The sequence below is a fragment of the Capra hircus genome, chromosome 15 (genome assembly GCF_001704415.2).
Source record: "Capra hircus breed San Clemente chromosome 15, ASM170441v1, whole genome shotgun sequence".
Lineage (NCBI taxonomy): Eukaryota > Metazoa > Chordata > Mammalia > Artiodactyla > Bovidae > Capra > Capra hircus.
The window spans coordinates 1,128,675-1,150,066 of record NC_030822.1 but is presented as its reverse complement, the minus strand read 5'-3'; the positions used below and the strand labels follow the sequence as shown (position 1 = coordinate 1,150,066).

Here is a 21,392-nt window from a genome sequence, read left to right as displayed (position 1 = left end):
AGTCGTTGAGTTGGGAAGATCTCCTGGAGAAGGCAATGGCAACCCACTCCAGTATTCTTGCCAGGAGAATCCCATGGACAGAGGAGCCTGGTGGGCTGCAGTCCACGAGGCTGCAAAGAGTCGGACACGACTTTTGGCTAAACAGCAGCTAAACCGCCACAACCCGATCTTTAGGAAGGTTGGGCTTCTTGAATAGAAGATGTTAGATAAATAGGAAGTGATTCTTAGGATCGATTACTGTTGTTGATATAAGATTTAATGCTGGGAAGTATGAGAGAGTTCTCCCACCCTGATCTTTTATTTTTTTACCACACCCATAAAAGTCCAGACTGCCAGCTCCATCACCACCCGGGCGGGCTTCCTGGGTGGGGACAGAGTCTTCCTGCGTTCTCGAGGGTTCCCTGACCTGTGTTCTTTTCCTCTTAGCCCTCGGGGGCTTAGGCCTTTAGAGAGTCACGGAAGAAGAGAGATTATTTAAGAGCACCTACTATGTGTCAAAGGTGATATGCCTTAGTGCAAAGGACAGGGCGCTTGAGAAACCCAGGACTTGGCACAAACACATGCATGCTGAGTGAGAGAGCAACGTTTAATTATGGCAACAACTTTGCAAAGGAGCTGTTATCCTATTTCTCCTGGGGAGAAAAGGAGGTTTTGGGCTGTTATATTAAGCAAACGAATGTGGCTGCAATCTAAATTAGGGTCTTCGGACTCCAAACCAGCCAGTGCTCTTTGGGGTACCCTGCAGCGTCATCCACATCCTTCCCTTGCAGCTCATCAGCTTCCCACCCTGCCCCCCACCCCAGCCCGCAGCCCTGAACCCTCCCGGTTCACGGCAGACTTTAAAACGGCAGGAAGGAGCCTCCTTCAAAGCCGAGGCAGCCAAGGGCCGGCCCCGCGGTAGACTCGCTTACCGCGAGCCTCCTAAGGCAGCACCCCTGGGTGCCAGCCCTGGGTGCCGCTGACCGCCTCCTCCGGCCCTCTCTGGCAGGGACCCTCCGGCCCGTCCGGCGCAACTACTACGACGCCGCCTCTGCGCCCGGGCAGGGCGTGGTGTGGGAGTGGGAGAGCGACCGCGGCTCCTGGACGCCCTACGACATGGACGTGGGCATCGCCATCCAACGCGCCTTCGAGACGCAGCGGCCCTGCGTCGACCTGAGCCCCGTCGGCTTCGGCTACGTCATTGACTTCGGCACCATGGGCCAGATCAACCGGCAGACGCAGCGCCAGCGCCGCGTGCGCCGCCGCCTGGACCTGGTCTACCCGCTGGCCGCGGGCGCCGCGGGCCGCGCCGCGTCCTGGCCGGCCGCCCCGGGGCCGCCGCCGCCGCCCGCCGCCGCGGGGCCGCGCGCGCCGCCCTGCTCCTGCCCGCAGTGCGTCCTGGTGAGGAGCGTCAAGGCCGCGGCGCCGCCCGCCCCAGCCGCCCGCAGGAGCGCCGCCCCGCCCGCGGCCGTCGAGGGGCCGCCGGCCCAGGGCCCCGGGGCCACGCCGCCCGACCGCGCGGGCGCCGGCCAGGGCCCCGGGAAGCCGGCCCCGTCGTCGCAGGCGATCCGGAGACAAGCCTCCCCCGCGGCGGCAGCGGCGGGCCCCGCGGGCTGCCCCGCCAGCCCCCCGGGGGCCACCGGCAAGGCCGGCCGTGTGGCCCTGGCGACCTTGGATCGGACCAGCCTGCAGCGACTGGCCCTGGCCCAGTCCCGGGTGCTGATCGCCTCTGGGTAAGTGCTTCTGCGGCGACACCCTTGAGCGCTTCCGGAGCCCCGGGCCTCAGACCTGAGGATCGCCTGAGTCAGACAGGACCCAGGGGCTGCTCTGGCTTAAGCTCCTCCTCGGCTTCTCCAGACCCTCTGGTTGCAGGGGGAAGGCCCGCAGTGGTGTGGTGGTGTGGTGCGGAGGGGAGCCTTTTGGTCTTTGGGGTCCCGGCAGGTCTGAATTCTGAAGGAGACGTTGCCTCTTACTAGGAGCAAGAAATGGCAACCCAGTCGTGCTCTTGCCTAGAGGATCCGTGGACGGAGGAGCCTGCTGGGCTGCCGTCTATGGGGTCGCACAGAGTGGGACACGATGGAAATGACTTAGCATGCCTGCATGGTTTGGAGAAGGAAATGGCAACCCACTCCAGCATTCCTGCCTGGAGAATCCCAGGGACAGGGGAGCCGGGTGGGCTGCCGTCCATGGGGTCACACAGAGTCGGACACGACTGAAGCGACCTAGCAGCAGCAGCAGCAGCAGCCCTGTGCTAGGAGCCGTTCCCTAACACTGTAGAGTCCTGACTTGCTCATCTGTAAACCCGGCCGTGGTGTCAGGGTTGCAGTGAGGACTGTACCTGCCAAGGAGGAGCAGACACCGTTCGTGGGCTCCCCCACCTCCTAGTTTGCAGGCCTCATCGCTTTTCTTATTCCTTGCAAGTCTGCAAAGCACGTGTTTTTGGTCCCATTTTACCTTGGAAGACCCGAAAGGCTCGCTTGCTCCACGGTGCATATCTGGTTATCAGCAGAGATGATAACCTAAAGTTTGAGTCCCAGACTCCTTCCGACCGTGCCACGCTGCCTCCCTGGCAGTCGCACACCGCACGCGCAGGTGTCCCGTGAGAGTTACTCCCTCGCCTCCAGGGACTCCAGACGGGAATAACAGCCCACGTTTAGTAAGTGCTTACCATGGGGTTTCCCTGGTGGCTCAGATGATGAAGACTCCGCCTGCCCTGCAGGAGCCTCAGGTTTGATCCCTGGGTTGGGAAGACCCTCTGGAGGAGGGCGTGGCAACCCACTCCAGTATTCTTGCCTGGAGAAGCCCATGGACAGAGGAGCCTGGTGGGCTACAGTTCATGGGGTCTCGAACAGTCAGGCACGACTGAGCGACTTCGCTCTCACACGCGTCCTCTTACGTATGCCAGACGCTTCCGGGCTCGGTGTCAGTCATTCCTGTGACACGTGTTGTCCGTTCTGTTATCCCTGTGTCCCATCAACCTTCTTAGTCTTCCTGATCATAAAGTCAGAGAGACCCAGGTCCACGTGGTACCCACCGCCTTTGGCTGCTGGCCATGGATTTCATGTGAGATTGGGCCTCTCGTACCTGCCAGTCTTGCCTTTCTCTGTAGGAGCCTGACCTGGCGGACGGCCCTAGCCGCAGATATTCAGGAAGGCTTAGAGTTAGGGTGGACACCAGCTTGCGAAGATCGGGCTGCCAGGAGGAGGATCTCTGCACCGGGGGGCTCGGCCCTGGGCAGAGAGAAGACGAGGGGATGCTGAGGACTGGGAGGTGGCCCAGCGTACCCCTGCCTCTGCTGCTGGGCGAGCTCTAGACTCTCTGCACTTCCATGTTCCTGCCTGTGTGGACTGGGGTAGCAGGCTTGCCCTGCCCCCCACCCCGAGTCAACATGTAACCCTCAGCGAGGAGAGGGCGCTCCTTAACAGCTGCCCAGATGCCCTCGCCAGCAGGGACCCACTCCAAGTGTCAGACACAGGGAGCGCTGCACACTCCACGTGTTTCAGAGTCGGGGCTGGGGCCCAGGTCTTCGTCCCTTCGTCCGATCAGTGCTCTCTTGGCGAAAGCCCAGCTCCTCACTGTATTCAAAGGCGAGTCATAAACGGTCAGATGCCGGTCAGGTGCCATGGCTTTTCCTATGACCTCCTCTGGGCCTGCAGGAGTGTCTGGCAGAGGGACGGGACCCGGCGCGATGCTGCTGGTCCTGTCTCCACGCTGGCGTAAGGCAGCCTCCTGGGGCCCCTCGCAGGAGTTCCTGGTGCATGCCACCGTGCGAGAGGGATGCTCCTGTGGAGGTAAGAGAAGCTCACCCTCTAGAAGCTTCAGCACCTGCGCTGGGACCCAGGTTTCTGGCTGTGCAACTCGGGGCACGCTGTGCACCATCCGTCTTCAGTTTATCCATCTGTAAAATGGGGTAGGAATGGTTCCTTGCTTATAGGATTTGCCATGGGGATTATAGGGGGTTTTCAGGTTTTTCACCATAATGCTGGGCACGTGATAAGAATTTGGTCACAGGCTGCTATTATGATTACTATGAACTGTCTGAGCGAGGCAGACAGTTGCTGCCTGTGGTTGCTGAAGTCAGATCTAAGCTGACTCCACCGCTTCATTTCTGGTGCCCTAGGCAAAAGCCGAGTGACCTCCTTGCCATGAGAGGGTAAGGAAGCCCAGATCGCCTTACATCTCAGCTTCTATCTCTCTGCTTTAGCATCTGCAGGGCTGATGGAATCTGAGCGACCCAGGAGGGTGGAGTTCCGGGCAGTTCAGTTTGGAAAGGGCTATAGAAAGTGGCTGGCTTTCTCTGCTGTCTCCCCAACAGCGTGGGCCCCTCCGCAGCGCTCTCCGTCTCCCAGCCCCCGCCTCTCAGCCTCTCCCCACCCCCTCACCCCCGCGGCCACTTAATGAGCATGCCGAGTCCCTTTGTCTGCCTCTGCCATCGACCTGCTGTCTTCCAGCGGCCCCGGCCCCTCCCCTCTCTGCCCGTGACCTCTCCCAGCAACTTCCCCCCGGAAAAGAGGAAGACCCGGCAGGGTGGGAGAGGTGCCCTGGAGAGAAGGGTCTGGGGGGAACAAAAGACCCTGTGAATTATTCAGAGACACAAGCGGTGGTTTCTAAAGAGGGGGGAGCTGTGCCCCCGAGGGCGGGAGTCGCCCCTCTTTTCCAGATGCAGGCGGCTCCATCTCCAGCAAGATCTCGGTCGCTGGAGAGACAAGAATGCGGTTCTGTTGACCACCCCTGGGCTGGCTCAGAACCCCCGAAGAAACATTGCCTCTCCCAGTGGCGTCTGCAGAGGGGATCTCCCCTCAACAACCCCTCCTTCCCCACCACCCTGCCAACTCCTCTCTCCGTTTTGTACCCTCGAGACTGAAATTAAAACATGCACCCGGAGCACGCAGGCCGCAGGCCGGAGTGTCCGCCGACTGGCCGACAGGGGTTTCGGGTCCTGCAGCTTTGGCTGAGCCGTGCTCCCTGGAGGAGGTGGATGGATGCTCTCAGCCCTTTGTCTGGCCAGCTGATTTCTAGACAAAGGGCTCAAGCGCCTATTGCCCGGGGGCCCCAACGGGGTGTGACTGGTGTGGACCCTGGAGGCTGCTCTCCTGGCTTTTCACCTCCACCAGGAACACTGCTGGAGGGTGATCAGGTGTTTCCAGCTCCACAGTCTGCCCAGCACTCAGCTTGATGCTTACCCTTGACCCCCTCAAGAATCTGAGAAAACTGGGATATTAAGCGAGGAGGGGAAAAGGCTTCCCTGGTGGCTCGGCTGGTAAAGGGTCTGCCTGCCATGCAGGTGACCTGCGTTCGATCCCTGGGTCAGGAAGATCCCCTGGAGGAGGAAATGGCAACCTACTCCAGAATTCTTGCCTGGAGAATGCGGGGCCTGGTGGACTGCAGCCCCTGGGGTCACAGAGTCCAATGCGACTGAGTGAGTAAACCACCATCAGGCAGGAAAAGGCTCTCTCTGGATCCCGCTTCCTCTTACCCTGGGAGGCAAGAATGTAAACCATCACCCAGATTCGCATAGGGCTGGGCTGTTTACGGAAGATGTGACCCAGATCCGCATTCCTTCTGGGGACTGAGATTTGGGGCACCCTGTGTACTGCCACGGTAGCGCAGACATGGCTGAGGCTGGCAGAGAGACTGTAGGGTTCTCAGAAACGCCCCGCGGGGTCGGCCTAGAAGCCAGGCCTCCCGACCCCCTGGCGGGCCCTTCCCCTGGACACTTCTGCATTTCACAAGCACGTACCCCCTCCCCAGCCCTGCTCCCAGCGTCCAGTGCCGCCAACAAGCCCTTCCACCTCTCCTGCTGTCCAGCAGTGGTGGGGATGCCCACCCGTCTGCCAGCATTCGAGGGCACACCCTCCCTGTCTCTCCAGACCCTCCCCCCAGCCCCCAGTTCTCAGGCCACCCTGGGCATGCCCTCTGGGGAGGTTGGACTATTTCCTCCTTCACCAGACCAGGTAAACCTGCTGGTCCAGTTTGTGGGAACAAAGGTGGCTTTTGTCCTGCAGATTGCAGCTGCTTATCAGCCTGAGTGGGGGCCTCAGAGGTGGTGAAAGGGGTAGGCAGGTGCAGGGCTGGGCCGTGCCTGCCGTCCCCAGTGGGCATCCAGGGAACAGGCACTCCCGCACCTCCTGGAGAGGCTGGAGGGGAACCAGACCCGGTACGGAACCCAGCAGGGAGACTGCCCCCAAGGTGGGGTCGTCAGATTCTGGGGTGGAGAATCATCAGGAAGTCTCTCCCGGCAGCCTTTCAGTCGTGAAAGGCTCAGTCGTGTCTGACTCTTCGTGACCCCATGAATCACAGCACGTCAGGCCTCCCTGTCCATCACCAACTCCTGGAGTTCACCCAAACCCATGTCCATTGAGTTGGTGATGCCATCCAACCATCTCATCCTCTGTCATCCCCTTCTCTTCCTGCCCCCAATCCCTCCCAGCATCAGGGTCTTTTCCACTGAATCAGCTCTTTGCATCAGGTGGCCAGAGTATTGGAATTTCAGCTTCAGCATCAGTCCTTCCACTGAACACCCAGGACTGATCTCCTTTAGGATGGATGGGTTGGATCTCCTTGCAGTCCAGGGGACTCTCAAGAGTCTTCCCCAGCACCACAGTTCAGAAGCATCAATTCTTTGGCTCTCAGCTTTCTTTATAGTCCAACTCTCACATCCATACATGACCATTGGAAAAACCATAGCCTTGACTAGATGGACCTTTGTTGGCCAAGTAATGTCTGTGCTTTTTAATATGCAGCCTCCTACCTAAGACTTTCACAGTTTTACAGATAAGGAAATGGAGGCTCAATAAAGTTGACGGACATTGTTACTGGTGGGCTTCCCAGGCGGCGCTGGTGGTAAAGAACCTGCCTGCCAGCGCAGGAGGCGTAACAGTCGTGGGTTTCATCCCTGTGTAGGGAGGACCCCCTGGAGAAGGGCATGGCAGCCCACTCCAGGCTTCTTGCGTGGAGAGTCCTGCGGATAGAGGAGCCTGGAGGGCCGCAGTGCATGGGGTCACAGAGAGCCTGACACGCCTGAGGTGACAGCACGTGTGTGTGATCCTGGTGGGGTTGGGTCTTGAACCTGGCTTTTCTGACTCCCACCTGCTGTACCCCACCTGGCCGTGTGGGCAGGTTACAGAGTCCGGAATCAAGTTGGTTCCTCTTTTTCTTGGTGACTTTCTTCTTCACTTTTTTTTTTTTTAATGTTTAGTTATTTGGCTGCACTGGTGGTTGCAGCCCTCAGCATCTTCTCACTGCAGCATGTGGAATATTCATTTGTAGCACGTGGGGTCTAGTTCCCAGACCAGGGATCGAACCCAGGCCTCCTTCACTGGGAGCTCGGGGTCTTAGCCACTGGACCACCAGGAAGGTCCCCTTTATGACTTTCTTTCACATTGAATTCAGCTTCTTCCCCCACCCACCCCCCAATCAGCATTTGATTCATCTTGAGGCCGGTTTCTGAGGACAAGTGGCCTTCGGTGGAGGCCACTCCACTGTGGAGACACAGACACTCCCGCGTCTGTTATTCGCACATCGTCTCACAAGCCTGGTGCACGGTCACCATCCCTCGGAGAAGACAGAGGCCCCAGAGGACTCCGCATAGCGGAGGGCACACCCATCCTCCCAGCGCGTGGGGTTCAGACACACCAGCGCCCAGCCTGCAGGTGCCGTTCTGGCCTCACCTCTCGGGGGGGTGCTTATTCCCCAGGCTTGCAGCTTCACACTTTCTGTCTGCAGCACGGGGGAGTGATAAGAACCGCACAGACCCAGGAGCATACCTCGTGAATGGCTGAGACTGTGGGCTCCAGAGCCAGATGAGCTGGCTTCAAACCCTTGGCTGTGTGGCCTCCCTGAAGCTGGCTTACCCTCTCTGCACCCCAGCGCCCCTGCCTGTGAAAACGGAGTTCATGACAGTCACACCTCTCGGATAGGTCGTTGCAAGGGTTGAGTGGATGTGTCTATTCTGAGCATTCAGAACGGTGTCTGGGATCAGGCGGGCTGGACTCGTTAGTGATTTCTACACCGGATGAAAGGCTGTGTGGGCCACCGCTGTGTCCCCAGCATCCGGCAGTGTCCAGCACCAAGGGGGGCTCTATAGGGATGGACAACGAAGCGCATGAATGAACAGTAAGCCAGCAAAATGCTCTTTCCCCGCCCCCCTGCTTTCCCAGCACCCCCTCTCGCCCCTCCCCCAAAGCAGAACTGCTGGCTTCTCGGCGGTCTGTGACCCGGGCCATCAGGATCTCCAGCCCTCGTCCCCCTCTCCAAGCCCAGCTGCAGAGGCCTGGGTGGCCGGGGATGGCGCAAGACTGAGCCTCACGCGGCCCGTATTTTTGTCCTCAGCCCCGTGGGACGCCCTGACTTTCCCAGGCAGCGGGGCTGTCTTGTCTCCAGCCTGGCTCGAGTTGCTGGGGAGAAGGACAAGGAAGGAGACTCTGCTTGCCGTCTGTGTTTCTCTGGGTGAAGAGGTGGCAGCTGTTAGAGCAATGGTTTCCGCCTGTTGGGCTGGGGCTGGGCGCCCTCTGCCCACCTCTCAGCCGAAGCTCCTCAAAGTGCAAATGCTCGCGCCCTGCAGCTGGCGCTTCTGATTCAGGCAAGGGGCTCTCTCTTCCAGAAGCTTCTGAGGTGACTTCCAGAAGCTTCTGTGGGTTTGAACTCGCTTCTTTTTTTTTATTTCATTGCTTCCACTGATATTCATGAAATGCCTCTAAGTGTCAGGCTCTGAATGAGACAGCAGTGTTTGTCCTGATAGAGCGTAGATTTCGAGAGGGGAGATAAGAAGTAACAATTTATTTTAAAAGGCCTTAAGTGGGACATCCCTGGTGGCCCAGTGGTTAGGACCTCACTGCCGGGGTCCCAGGCTTAATCCCTGGTCAGGGAACTAAGATCCTGCAGGTCGACCAGTGTTGGCAAAAAAGCAAAAAGGACCAAGGAAGAGAACTTGGCGTCTCAGGGTGGGGTGGAGGGGTGGGTAGCTGTGTTAAGTGAGATGGCCGCAGGGACATCGCCGAGTCGGGGACGTCGGAGCCCAGACTGAAGGATCTGTAGCAGGGAGCCGAGCGGGGGTCAGGAGGAAAAACGCTTCAGGCAGAGGGAGCCGCAAGTGCAAAGGCCCTGAGGCTGCGGTGTGCCCGGCCTGCAGCGGAACGGCGACATCACGAGAGGCAATGAGTGACTGGGGCAGACCAGGGAGCTGGCCGGGGCTGCTCGGGCGGGCTGTTCGGTGGCTCTGCAGGGTGGGACAGGCCTCGCTGGGAATCTGAGGGAGGCCTGGGCCGTTCTGAGCTGTGAGGTTCTGAGCAGAGCTGTAACATGCTCTGCTGGGGTTTGAAGGGCTCCGTTCTGGCTGTGGGCTGACTGCGGCTTTAGTAGGAGCAAGTGGCTCCTGTAACAGGGGAGCCCCTCTGTGGGCGACGTTCTGGGGCACCCAGCACCGTGGCCCTTTTTCCCGCTTGTCGGAAGCGTGACGTGTCTGCTCTGTGCTTCCGCAGGGTGCCCACTGTCCCCGTGAAGAACCTGAGTGGGTCCAGCCCCGTCAACCCCGCGCTGGCAGGTAAGGAAGCCCCGGCTGAAGGGAGAACAGGGAGAGACCCTTTGGGATGGACGCGTAAGCACTAAGTGCAGTGAAGTCGTTCAGTCGTGTCCGATGCTTTGCGACCCCGTGGACTGTACGGTCCGTGCTGGTCTATGATAAATGGACAAGTAGCAAGGACCTGCTGCAGAGCTCTGTGGACTCAGCTCAGTGTGGTGCCAGCCCGGGTGGGAGGGCAGTTTGTGGCGGGATGGATGCCTGGAAACGTAGTTCTCCTGAGACTGTCACCACATTGCTCATCCGCTGAACCCCGATACGAGATGAAAAGCTTAAAAACAAACAAAAAGAAGTTAAAAACAAGAAGAGCAAAAGCAACAGGTGTCATGGACGTTTGTAAAAAGAGAGAGAATCCTGGTGGTGACTGACACAAACGAGGACCTCAGAGGGTGGATGGGAAGGGCAGGAATAGTTCGGGCGAAGTGATTGCAAAACGCAGAGCTCACTGTTGAGAAGAGGGGAAAGGAGGCTAAGAGGATCCTCAGAGGCTAAGAGGATCAGCGTGGAGAAGGGGCAAGCAGGTTACTGGGGAGGGAGAGGGTGGAGCGGGTTACTGGGAGGGGAGTGTGGAGCGGGCTGGGGCTGACCCTCCGCCCTCCTCCCTGGCGCCCTTGTCTTCCAGGAATCACTGGGATCCTCATGAGCGCGGCAGGGCTGCCCGTGTGTCTCACCCGGCCACCAAAGCTGGTCCTTCACCCACCCCCCGTCAGCAAGAGTGAAATAAAATCCATCCCCGGGGTTTCCAACACAAGCCGCAAGACCACCAAGAAGCAAGCCAAGAAAGGTATCAGCCTCCTTGTCAAAAGGAGTCCTGGGAGGGTGGGGGTGGGTCATAGACTAGGCTCCCAGCCCAGCTCTGTCTCCACCACTGAGGGTCACGCCCGTGCCTTCTGTGCCTCGGTTTCTGCATCTGCTAAATGGGCTAACTAACCCCCACCCTGAGGATTACTCTAAAGTGGATAGGTTTGGATCTGATGGAGACCCTTTGAGAAACAGAGAAATTCAGGGCAACAGTACAGGCACATAAAGATATAGCGTGTGACACAAAGAATACACAGCAGAGAGACGGAGCACTCCGGCATGGGAGCCTGAACAGCCTGGATTCAGATCCCAACTTTGTCCCCTGCAAGTCACGAGACCCCAGCCTGCCTCAGTTTTCTCCCCTTTGCAACAGACACAGCCGGTACCCAGCAGGTGTGTCCTGGAAGGCAGTGGAGGTCGCCACTTTCCGTGTCACTCGAGATGCTCCAGAAGCTCTGGCTGCTAGACCCTCCTTCAAGAGCTCATACCCCTCCTCACAGTCCCGCAGCTAAGAGGTCAATACCTGTGCCTACCTGGGCCCCAAGGGCCCAGCCTGACCTCTGTGGCTGCTCTCTCTAGCTCTGGGGTGTGTGTGTGTGTGTGTGTGTGTGTGTGTTTAGTGGCTAAGTCATGTCCAACTCTTTGTGGCCCCGGGGACTGTAGCCCGCCAGGCTCCTCTGTCCAGGGGATTTCCCAGGCAGGAATCCTGGAGTGGGTTGCCATTTCCTCCTCCAGGGGATCTTCCCGACCCAGGCATTGAGCCTGCATCTCCTGCTTTGGCAGGCAAATTCTTAACCACTGACCATCTGGGAAACCTCTGGTCTCTAGTATCAATTTCTAAATGATTCGACCGTCAGCCCTAAGCCCTTCCCTTTCAAACTGGTGACGTTTCAGTAGGATCATATGCATGTTATAACTTAGCTCAGCAAGCAAGAGGCTCTTGGTCGCCAGAAGCTTAATTCTTGTTAGAGGAGCAGGGCAGGGGGAAGAGAGGGCCTGCGTCCCGGCTTCTGGACGTTGGAGGACCCACTTCGTGAAACCCTTGTCCTGCTTTTCTAGCCTGTCGACATTTCTCTGCTTAAATGAACTCGCTCGTCTTCCTGGCGGTCCCATAGGAAACGATGGGATTTTGCGCTTTCCCATTCTTCCTGTTATTATTAATAGCACTTACCCGACTCTTAGCGGGCAAAGTGCCGCAGGGCTGTAGGTCCATTTAATTGGACGTCGCGGTTAATTGTCCAAGTGCCCCTCTGAGCAGGTGCTATTGTTCTTGCCTGCTGTCTAGGTGAGAAACAGAAGCTCAGAGAAGTTCAGGGAGTTGCCAAGGAGGCTCCAACCCTTTATTCCTTCCTGCCCCTTGGCAAGGCTGTCTCATGCCAACCGCTGCTTTTAGTCCAGGCTGCCTCTTAGGGGCCTGGCTCACCCTCCCCACAAATCCCAGAGTCACTGCCCCTGCCAGGACACGTCATCCTCTCCCTACTGCTGGGCAGCGACCGCAGCGTCTACAGGAGGAAGGCCGTCAGAAAGCCACGGTCGTCAAGTCCCGGTTTCCCGCAAAAACGATGGCGCTTCGACGCCACGCTACAGATCAAGACAGTCCTTTGCACATTGTGAAAGGAATGCCATAAACCGGCCCAGTGTTTCAAAATGTGAAACTGTGTACAGAGAGCTTTCGTTACTGTTAGCTCAGTGCAGCCTTTGGGCAGGTCCAGGCTCTTTGACGTTGGGGAAGGGAAGCCCGCTCGGCCCGTGCCGGTGAAAAAGTGGGCTTGCTGCGATTAGGCAGGCCGGTGTCAGGGAGGTGATGGCAGGAGATAGGCGAACGTTAACACCCCCCGCCTCAGACCAGCTGGCTCCCGCGTCCCCCCCGCCCCCCCGCCGTGTCCCCTTTCCATCCTTAAGCCCAACTGCGCGATGGTTCCTCGTCTTTTCTGAAAGCTCTGAGCCTGCCTAACACCCCCCCCCCACTCTGGCATGTCCAGCTTGTCTTGGTGGCCCCCTGATCACCCTGTCCCCACAGGGAAAACCCCGGAAGAAGTGCTGAAGAAGTATCTGCAGAAACTGCGGCATCCGCCAGACGAGGTGAGTCCAGGGCCGGTGGGGCGGGGTTCACCCTCCCCGCCCCCCAGTCATCTCCCCGGCCAGCTTTCTGCAGGACGCGGCTGGCGCTGCTTTCTGGGTCCCGACCGACGCAGAGCTGGTCAGACTGGATGTCCTAGGCCACAGCTGTGGCTTAACTTCTCACACCTGCGGCTTAACTTCTCACACCTGCCTGTTCAGCAAACCGCTGACTGATGCTCAACTGCCTTACTGTGAATTTAAGCAAAGTGGTGTGATAAGCTATGGGAACCGACTTAAAAATGGGCTTGATGGTGATCAGAGATTCTCAACCAGAGGTGATTTTACAGAACTGGAGGGAGGAGGAGACGCTGGTGGCATCCAGCAGGCCAAGGCCAAAGGTGCTGCTAAACCACCACCTTCCTCAAGAAGGCCTGGGATGGCACCTGCAGCGAAGAACTGTTCTTGTTCAGTTGCTGAGTCAGGCCTGACTCTCTGTGGCCACGTGGACTGCAGCCTGCCAGGCTCCCCTGTCCGCCTCTGCCTCCCGGAGTTTGCTTGGAGTCGTGTCCACTGAGTTGGCGATGCGGCCCATCTGGCGTCCCGTTCTCTGCTGCCTCCTCCTTTGTTCTAGACCACAGGCTCTGGAACACAGGGCTTCAGTAGTTGCCGTGTGCAGGCTTAGTTGCCCTGCGGCGTATGGGATCTTTCCAGACCAGGGGTCAAACCCGTGTCCCCTTCATCAGCAGGTGGATTGTGATCCACCGGACCAGCAGGGAAGTCCTCAGCAAAGAATCATCCAGCCCCAGATGCTGAGACACGCTGCAGCCTCTCCAGGGCACTTCAAATACAGTTCCTGCACAAACGTCCCACTTAAATAAGCAAATGGTCAGTGGGTCAAATCAGCAAGTGTTGGTTTCCTCCACAGACCACTGAGGGATCCCATGGAAGGACAGTCACAGCCCCCAAGGAAGGGCTATCATTCTTTTTGGTAGCCTAAATTAACATGTATCACCATCAGGTATTAGTTCAAGAGTTACTCTGCTGTGCCAAGGAAGCAGAATTCTGTCCAGATTCTCAGAAGCACATGTTCCCCAGTCTGTGGGCTTTCTGGAGGAGCAGCAGTAGCAGCCCGCTTGGCCGCTGAGATCACGCTGGAAGCCCGTGGAGGCGCTGTGGGCCCCAGGCCGAGTGGGGCCTCAGGCCGAGTGGGGCTGAGGGTCTCTCTCCTCTGCCCCTTTCCTGGAGGAGCAGCTTGGCTGCTGAGATCATGCTGGAAGCCCGTGGAGGCGCTGTGGGCCCCAGGCCGAGTGGGGCCTCAGGCCGAGTGGGGCTGACGGGCTCTCTCCTCTGCCCCTTTTCTGGAGGAGCTGCAGTAGCAGCCCGTGGAGGCGCTGTGCTCAGGCCGAGTAGGGCTGACTGTCTCTCCTCTGCCCCCTTTTCCGCCCCCAGGATTGCACCATCTGCATGGAGCGTCTCACGGCCCCGTCCGGCTACAAGGGCCCCCAGCCCACGGTCAAGCCGGACCTGGTGGGCAAGCTGTCCCGGTGCGGCCACGTCTACCACGTCTATTGCTTGGTGGCCATGTACAACAACGGCAACAAGGTGGGTGCCAGCTCAGGGCGTGCCACCGCCTCCCAGGCAGCACCCAAGCCTGGAGGCCTTATTGGAGTGGCACCCAGGGGCTTCGGGGGGTCTTAGAGGCACCCCCAGGCTTCCCTGGTGGCTCAACGGTGAAGAATCCAGCTGCAGTGCAGGAGACGCGGGTTTGATCCCTGGGTGGGGAAGATCCCCTGGAGGAGGGCATGGCAACCACTCTGGTAGTCTTGCCTGGAGAGTCCCACAGACAGGGGAGTCTGCCGGGCTAAGGGCCTTAGGGTCGCAAAGAGTCAGACATGACTGAAGCGACTGAGCTTGCAAACAGGGGTACCCTGGAGGAGCAGGAGTGATGAACTTGGTTGTTCCCAGCCTGATCAGTTTTCCCCAAAATTACTATGCTGGCAAAATCTGTCTGCACCTTCCTTTTGGGCTATGCTGCCTAGCTTCCCAGAGCTTCCCTGGTGGCTCAGCAGGAAGGAATCTGCCTGCCAATACAGGAGACTCAAGCTTTATCCCTGGGTCAGGAAGATCCCCTGGAGAAGGATAATGGCAGCCCACTCTAGTATTCTTGCTGAGATAATCCCATGGACAGAGGAGCCTGGTGGGCTACAGTCCACAGGGTCACAAAAGAGTTGGACAGGACTGAATGGCTAAACAGCAACACCAACCAACCCAACTCCTCCCAGTGTCTACACTGTGTGGTGGTCTGAGGTGTAGACGTCTGTCCCTGAGGTTTGGAAGGGAGTTTTCTGCAATGATGAGCCCGTGGTGAGTGTCCGTTCGTGCTGGCACAGGACTCCCCAGGCACCCTTCCTCCTCCCAGGCCTGGTGCTTTTCAGTTACATTCATGGTCTCTGGCACCTTTCATTGTCCTTTCAAAAGCACTAAAGGTTTTGTCAAAGGCTGGCTGGAAGGCCCTTAAGGTCCGCTGTTGGAGGGGAGGGCTGTGTGATCCTGTCTTACCCACCAATGATAGTGGAGCGTCAGTCCCCTGCTGGAGCTGGTTTCCAGGAACCTGGGTGTGTCCTCAGATGATAAGTCTCTCCGTACCGCGCCTAAAATGAAAGCGAAGTCGCTTAGTCATGTCCAACTGTTTGCGACCCCATGGACTATAGCCTACCAGGCTCCTCCATCCATGGGATTTTCCAGGCAAGACTACTGGAGTGGGTTGCCATTTCCTTCTCCAGGAGATCTTCCCAAACCAGGGATTAAACCCAGGTCTCCCAAATTGTAGACAGACGCTTTACGTTTACCATCTGAGCCATCAGCGCCTAAAGCCCTTGGCGTTTCTCATGTTCTGTCCCAGGCCTGGGTCACCTTGACCCCGTCTGTGGGATTCCGAATTCTCATTTCTCCAGGCCCAGCTGGGACTGCATCAGGGTCTGGGATTTTTGTGATATCCTCCTGCCATTTATTCATCCAAAAGTATGTCTGGCCTTCGGGCGCTGCCCTGTCCTTATCCTGCTGGGGGAAAATAGTAAAGGCGGCCTACGCAAGCGCAAACCTTGGCTGAGGGGCCAATGAGTGCGGGCAGCAAGATTTTCAATCTCTCTGAGATTTCATTTCCTATCTGGAAAATGGAGATAGAACAATCCCTACTTCCTAACATGCTGAAAGTGTGAAGAAAAAGGGAAAGGGGCTCCCCGGTGGCTCAGACGGTAAGGAATCTGCCTGCAATGCAGGAAACCCGGGTTTGATCCCTGGGTCGGGAAGATTCCCTGGAGGAGGGAAGGGCTACCCACTCCAGTATCCTTGCCTGGAGAACCCTCTATGGACAAAGGAGCCCGGCAGGCTGCTGTCTGTAGGGTCACAAAGAGTCCAACGTGACTGAGTGACTAACACTTTCAACCCTTTTTATTCAAATTGACACCTCCTTTGTACTGTGACTGTTTTTTTCCCTTCATCCTAATGTAGCCCTATGGTTGAAATTCCCAAAGTGCCGATGTTGGGATCTTTCTGTGTCTCAGAGAGCTCAGTTATTGATGGACGCTGTGTGTCTGGATCCCCTGATTCCCTGCTCAATTTCCTGACCCTACAATAAAAAGTTTCACTGGGACTCGGCCTTTGAAGAGGTTATTTTGGATTTAAAGGGGTTTCTTAGCACCTTCGTTTTCCTTTTGATAACTGCGTATAAGAATATTCTCATACCTTTGCGTTTATTTCCATGGTGCTTCAAAAAGGGTGCGGACACGATCTTTTATCCTCTTTTGCACTTACACTTTGAAGTATGCCTTTTTTATTTTCTTTAAAAGCAGTGAAAAGGGCCCAGAGAGAAACGGTGTGATTCATCCAAGGTCATGAAGCAAGTTGAGACCAGAGCAGAGAGTGGAACCCTGACCTTGGCTTCCCACCCTTTGATCACACGAACACAAGCTGAATGCAAGCTGTTTCTTTAAATGAGTGGAGTTGGCGTGGAAGCGTCCTTAAATAGCCCTGCAGTGGGTCCCAGTCTTCCCCGAGGAGACCCGGATGTCCTAGAGAGCTCTGGTCCCAGCTGCGTGACGGCACTTTGTACACACGTCACTCCCTGCCCACTCATGGGCTCCTCCGCACCCCCTGTCTGTTTTCAAGCCTGGGAATAGGGTTTACTGTCCAGGCTCTCCCCCCAGACAGCACTTCACGAGGTCCTGCTGTGAAACCAGGACTCCTCACCTCACTGAAGCCAGAGTCCCCTGCCATTGCCCCAACAGAACCCTCAAAGTGGAGGTGCTAGTCGCTTAGTCACCCGGGGAGCCCCCCAGAGCCCTGATAAGCAGGGTAAATCCTGTTCCCCTTCCTAAGGGTGGTGCTGCTGCTAAGTTGCTTCCGTCGTGTCCGACTCTGTGCGACCCCATAGACGGCAGCCCACCAGGCTCCCCCATCCCTGGGATTCTCCAGGCAAGAACACTGGAGTGGGTTGCCATTTCCTTCTCCCTCTTAAGGATGAGGTCTTTCTTATATGTCCCTGAGCATGGAGCCCGGGGCTGGTATGGAGTGTTCCTCCTGTTGCTTTGGAGAAAACTTCACCTTTCAGTGACCCTGATAGCAGGCAGGGGAGCAGCTAAGATTTAGTACTGGTGTGGGTGCATTTTGCCCCTGACCCCAACTTCTTGGGGCTTCCCTGGTGACTCAGACAGTGCAGAATCTGCCTGCAATTCAGGAAACCCAGGTTCCATCCCTGGATCAGGAAGATCCCCTGGAGAAGGGCATGGCAGCCCATTCGTCTTCTTGCCTGGAGAATCCTGTGGACAGAGGAACCTGGCAGGCTACTGTCCCTGGGGTCGCAAAGAGTCGGACACGACAGGGTGACTAACACACCAGCCCTTTATCTCTGGTGCCTTTTGGGGTTGGGTGGGGTGGTCCTGACCAAACCTGTTTCCCACACTGGAAGTTCGGGCCTTGTCTCTTCAGGATGGGAGTTTGCAGTGTCCGACCTGTAAGACCATTTACGGGGTGAAGACGGGCACCCAGCCTCCAGGGAAGATGGAGTACCACGTCATCCCCCACTCCCTGCCTGGCCACCCGGACTGCAGAACCATCCGGATCATCTACAGCATCCCCCCCGGCATCCAGGTCAGCCCGCCCTTGGCCACTGGTTTTCATGACTTCGTATTTAAATGTTCGCAGGTCGGTGTTTGTCTTTAGTCACTCAGGCTGCTGTGACCAAGGAAAAACACGGAATGTGTTCATGTCTAACCCATCTTTCTGTGCACCTGAAGCTCACACAACATGGTTGATCAGCTATTCCCTGGGGCTCGGCAGTGCAGAATCTGCCTGTAGTGTAGGAGCCACAGGAGACCCCGGCTTGATCCCTGGGTTGGGAAGATGCCCTGGAGGAGGGCACGGCACCCCACTCCAGTATCCTTGCCTGGAGAATCCCATGGACAGAGGAGCCTGGTGGGCTGCAGTCCTGGGGCTCACAAAGAGTCGGACGTGACTGAGGTGACTCAGCACACACGCACCGATATAAAATTTTTAAAGAGAACAAAAAACACACACTTAAAAAAAAAATGATTGGAGTACAGTTGGTTTCCCACGTTCTGTTGTACAGCAAAGGGATTCAGTTGCGGCTGTTGTTCAGTCGCTCAGTCGTGTCCGACTCTTTGTGACCCCATGAACTGCAGCACACCAGGCCTCCCTGCCCATCACCAACCTCCGGAGTTTACTCAAACTCATGTCCATTGAGTCGGTGATGCCATCCAACCATCTTATCCTCTGTCATCCCCTTCTCCTGCCCTCAATCTTTCCCAGCATCAGGGTTTTTTCAAATAAATCAACTCTTCACATGAGGTGGCCAAAGTATTGGAGTCTCAGCTTCAACATCAGTCCTTCCAATGAACAGCCAGGACTGATCTCCTTTAGGATGGACTGGTTGGATCTCCTTGGTGTCCAAGGGACTCTCAAGAGTCTTCTCCAACAGCACAGTTCAAAAGCATCAATTCTTTGGCACTCAGCCTTCTTTATGGTCCAACTCTCACATCCATACATGACTACTGGGAAAACCATAGCTTTGACTAGATGGACCTTTGTTGACAAAAATGATGTCTCTGCTTTTTAATATGCTGTCTAGGTTGGTCATAACTTTCCTTCCAAGGAGTAAGCGTCTTTTAATTTCATGGTTGCAGTTATACATATATACATATATCCACTCTTTTTTAAATTCTTTTCCCATATAGGTCATTACCGAGTGCTAAGTGGGATTCCCTGTGCTATACAGCAGTTCTTTATTAGTTCTCTGTTTTATATATAGTGGTGCATACATGTCAATCCCAATCTCTCCGTTTTAAACAACAGAAATTTACTTTTCATACTTGTGGAGGCTGAGACGTTCAAGATCAAAGTGCTGGCAGACTCAGTGTCTGGTGAAACCCTCTTCCTGGTTCATAGACCATCCTCTCACTGTGTCCTAACGTGACAGTAGTGTGAGGGTCTGTCTAGTGTCTGCTTTATAAGGGTGCTAACCATGTTCATCAGAGAAGGAAACAGCATCCCAGTCCAGTCTTCTTGCCTGGAGAATCCCATGGACAGAGGAGTCTGGTGGGCTACAGTCCATGGAGTCGCAAAGAGTCAGACGCGACTGAGCAACTAACACACACACACACACACACACACACACACACACACACACGACCCCATTCATAATGGCTTCACCTAATCGCCCACCGCGGAACACTCCCACCTCCTAATACCATCACATTGGGGGTGAGATTTCAGCGTATTAATTTTGGTGGGAACCCAGACTTTCAATTATAGCTTTTTGCCCCTGGCCTCTGAAAATTTGTGTCCTTCCTACCCACAAAATACATTCATTCTGTCCCAGTTCAGTTCAGTTCAGTTTAGTTCATTTCAGTTGCTCAGTTGTGTCCGACTCTTTGCAACCCCATAAATCGCAGCACGCCAGGCCTCCCTGTCCATCACCAACTCCCGGAGTTCAGTCAGACTCACATCCATCGAGTCAGTGATGCCATCCAGCCGTCTCATCCTCTGTCGTCCCCTTCTCCTCCTGCCCCCAAGCCCTCCCAGCAACAGAGTCTTTTCCAATGAGTCAACTCTTCGCATGAGGTGGCCAAAGTACTGGAGTTTCATCTTTAGCATCAGTCCTTCCAAAGAACACCCAGGACTGATCTCCTTTAGAATGGACTGGTTGGATCTCCTTGCAGTCCAAGGGACTCTCAAGAGTCTTCTCCAACACCACAGTTCAAAAGCATCAATTCTTTGGCTCTCAGCCTTCTTCACAGTCCAACTCTCACATCCCAGTAGTCCTCAAATTCTTCACACAGTCCAGCACCCACTTTCATTCATTTTTTTTAAAGTGTTTATTTGTTTATTTGGCCGCTCCGGGTCTTCCTTGTGGCATGTGGGATCTAGCTCCCTGATGTGGGATCTGGTTCCCTGACCAGGGATCGAACTCAGGTCCCCTGCTTTGGCAGTGCAGAGCAGCCCCAGGACTGCCAGGGAAGGGCTCCAGCATGCACTTTAAAATCTAGGTCCAAAGTCTTTTTAAATATCATCTAAACCAGAGCGAGATGAGGCTGAAGGTATAATTCCTCTTAGGGCCTCTTCAGCTCCAGCTGTGAACCTGTGAAAGCAAGCAATTTGCATGGTAGAGTCTCATCAGACACTGAGTCTGCCCACACCTTGGTCTTAAGCTCCCCAGCCCCAGGAACTGTGAAAAATGAATTTCTGTTGTTTTTGCTGTCATTCTGTGAGAGCAGCCTGCGCTGCTAAGACGATGTTGCACTGTGGACAGTCTCCTTCCCACTCTGAGGCCCCTCTGTCCAGCCTCCCCCTCCCCCTCACCACCCCTATCCTTACTTTCTTACGCACCTTCCAGGGTCCTTTGTGCATTTGCAACAAAGACTTCTTCCGCTCCTCCCAGCTTCACGCAAAGGGTGACGTATCAGCCACACTGTTCTGCAAGCTGCAATTTCAACGCACAATATAGTCTGTAGACCTTCCCGGGGCCATAGAAAGAGAACTTCCGCATTCTTGCTTAGCTTTGCAGAATCATCCCTTGTATAAAGGGCCGTAATTTGTATTCAGCAGTCTCCTTGTGATGGGCGGTATGGATTGTTTCCAACCTTTTGCTTTAACAAATAATGCCATAATGAATAACCTCTCACGCCTGTGAGTACCTCCATAGAATAATTTTCTAGAAGTGGAATCTTTTTTGTCAGGCGGTATTTGCGTGTGTTAATTGACGGTCTTTGACTTTTGTGGGCATGTCTTTCTTCTTGTGAGTCTTCTAAAGACAGCCCATAGGAAGAAACTGAACAATTTCCCAGGCAGTAAATGCAAACGTGGGGTTTCCCAGGTGGCTTAAAGATTCCGCCTGCTAATGCAGGAGATGTGGGTTTGATTCCTGGTTCAGGAAGATCCCCTGGAGAAGGAAATGGCAACCCACTCCAGTGTTCTTGCCTGGAGAATCCCATGGACAGAGGAGCCTGGCAGGCCACAGTCCACCGGGTCGTAAAAAGTAGGACATGACTGAGCGACTGAACAACAAATACAAATGGCCCTTCCTTCCTACACTGAAGCTTTTTGTAAATGTTCTAGGGGGCTCCCTGGATCCCTTTATTTACCAGATATTTGTTAGTTTACCCTCCTCTCCTCCTTCCTCCTTGCCTTCCTCCCTTTTATCTTTTATTTACAAATATCTGAGCGTCAACTCTAGGCCAAACCAGGGGCTAGAGCGAGAGTGATGGGTGACAGAGACACAGTCTTTATGCCTTCGAAGCCCCCATTCTAGCGGGACCGGGAAGAAACAAAACGGGGAAACGCAACAGCCTGCAGAAGAGCTGGGTGAAAACCACGGCTCTCCTTCGGAGGAATTAGCAACTAGTCAAGAAGAAATAAGTGCACGTCACTGAGCTCTAGAGTGAAAACTGATGTGCACCGC

The 21,392-nt window shown here is 55.8% G+C and overlaps 1 protein-coding gene and 1 long non-coding RNA gene across 4 annotated transcripts in view; one reads left to right on the top strand and one right to left on the bottom strand.

Annotated features, from left to right (window-relative positions):
• The window catches only part of DTX4 (deltex E3 ubiquitin ligase 4), a 41,537-nt gene that overhangs the window by 7,704 nt on the left and 12,441 nt on the right, over positions 1-21,392 (top strand). For all 3 annotated transcript variants that reach the window (XM_018059025.1, XM_018059026.1, XM_018059027.1), the window contains exons 2-7: positions 989-1,712; positions 9,459-9,520; positions 10,179-10,340; positions 12,378-12,439; positions 13,868-14,020; positions 17,405-17,566. In XM_018059025.1, coding sequence (XP_017914514.1) covers positions 989-1,712; positions 9,459-9,520; positions 10,179-10,340; positions 12,378-12,439; positions 13,868-14,020; positions 17,405-17,566 — 1,325 coding nt within the window. The remainder of the gene's footprint in view (positions 1-988; positions 1,713-9,458; positions 9,521-10,178; positions 10,341-12,377; positions 12,440-13,867; positions 14,021-17,404; positions 17,567-21,392) is intronic.
• On the bottom strand, positions 9,532-20,794 carry LOC108637644. Its single transcript, XR_001919189.1, has 3 exons — positions 20,321-20,794; positions 14,982-15,069; positions 9,532-9,827 (listed from the first exon to the last, which is right to left on the bottom strand). It is a non-coding gene; the product is annotated as an uncharacterized LOC108637644 (long non-coding RNA).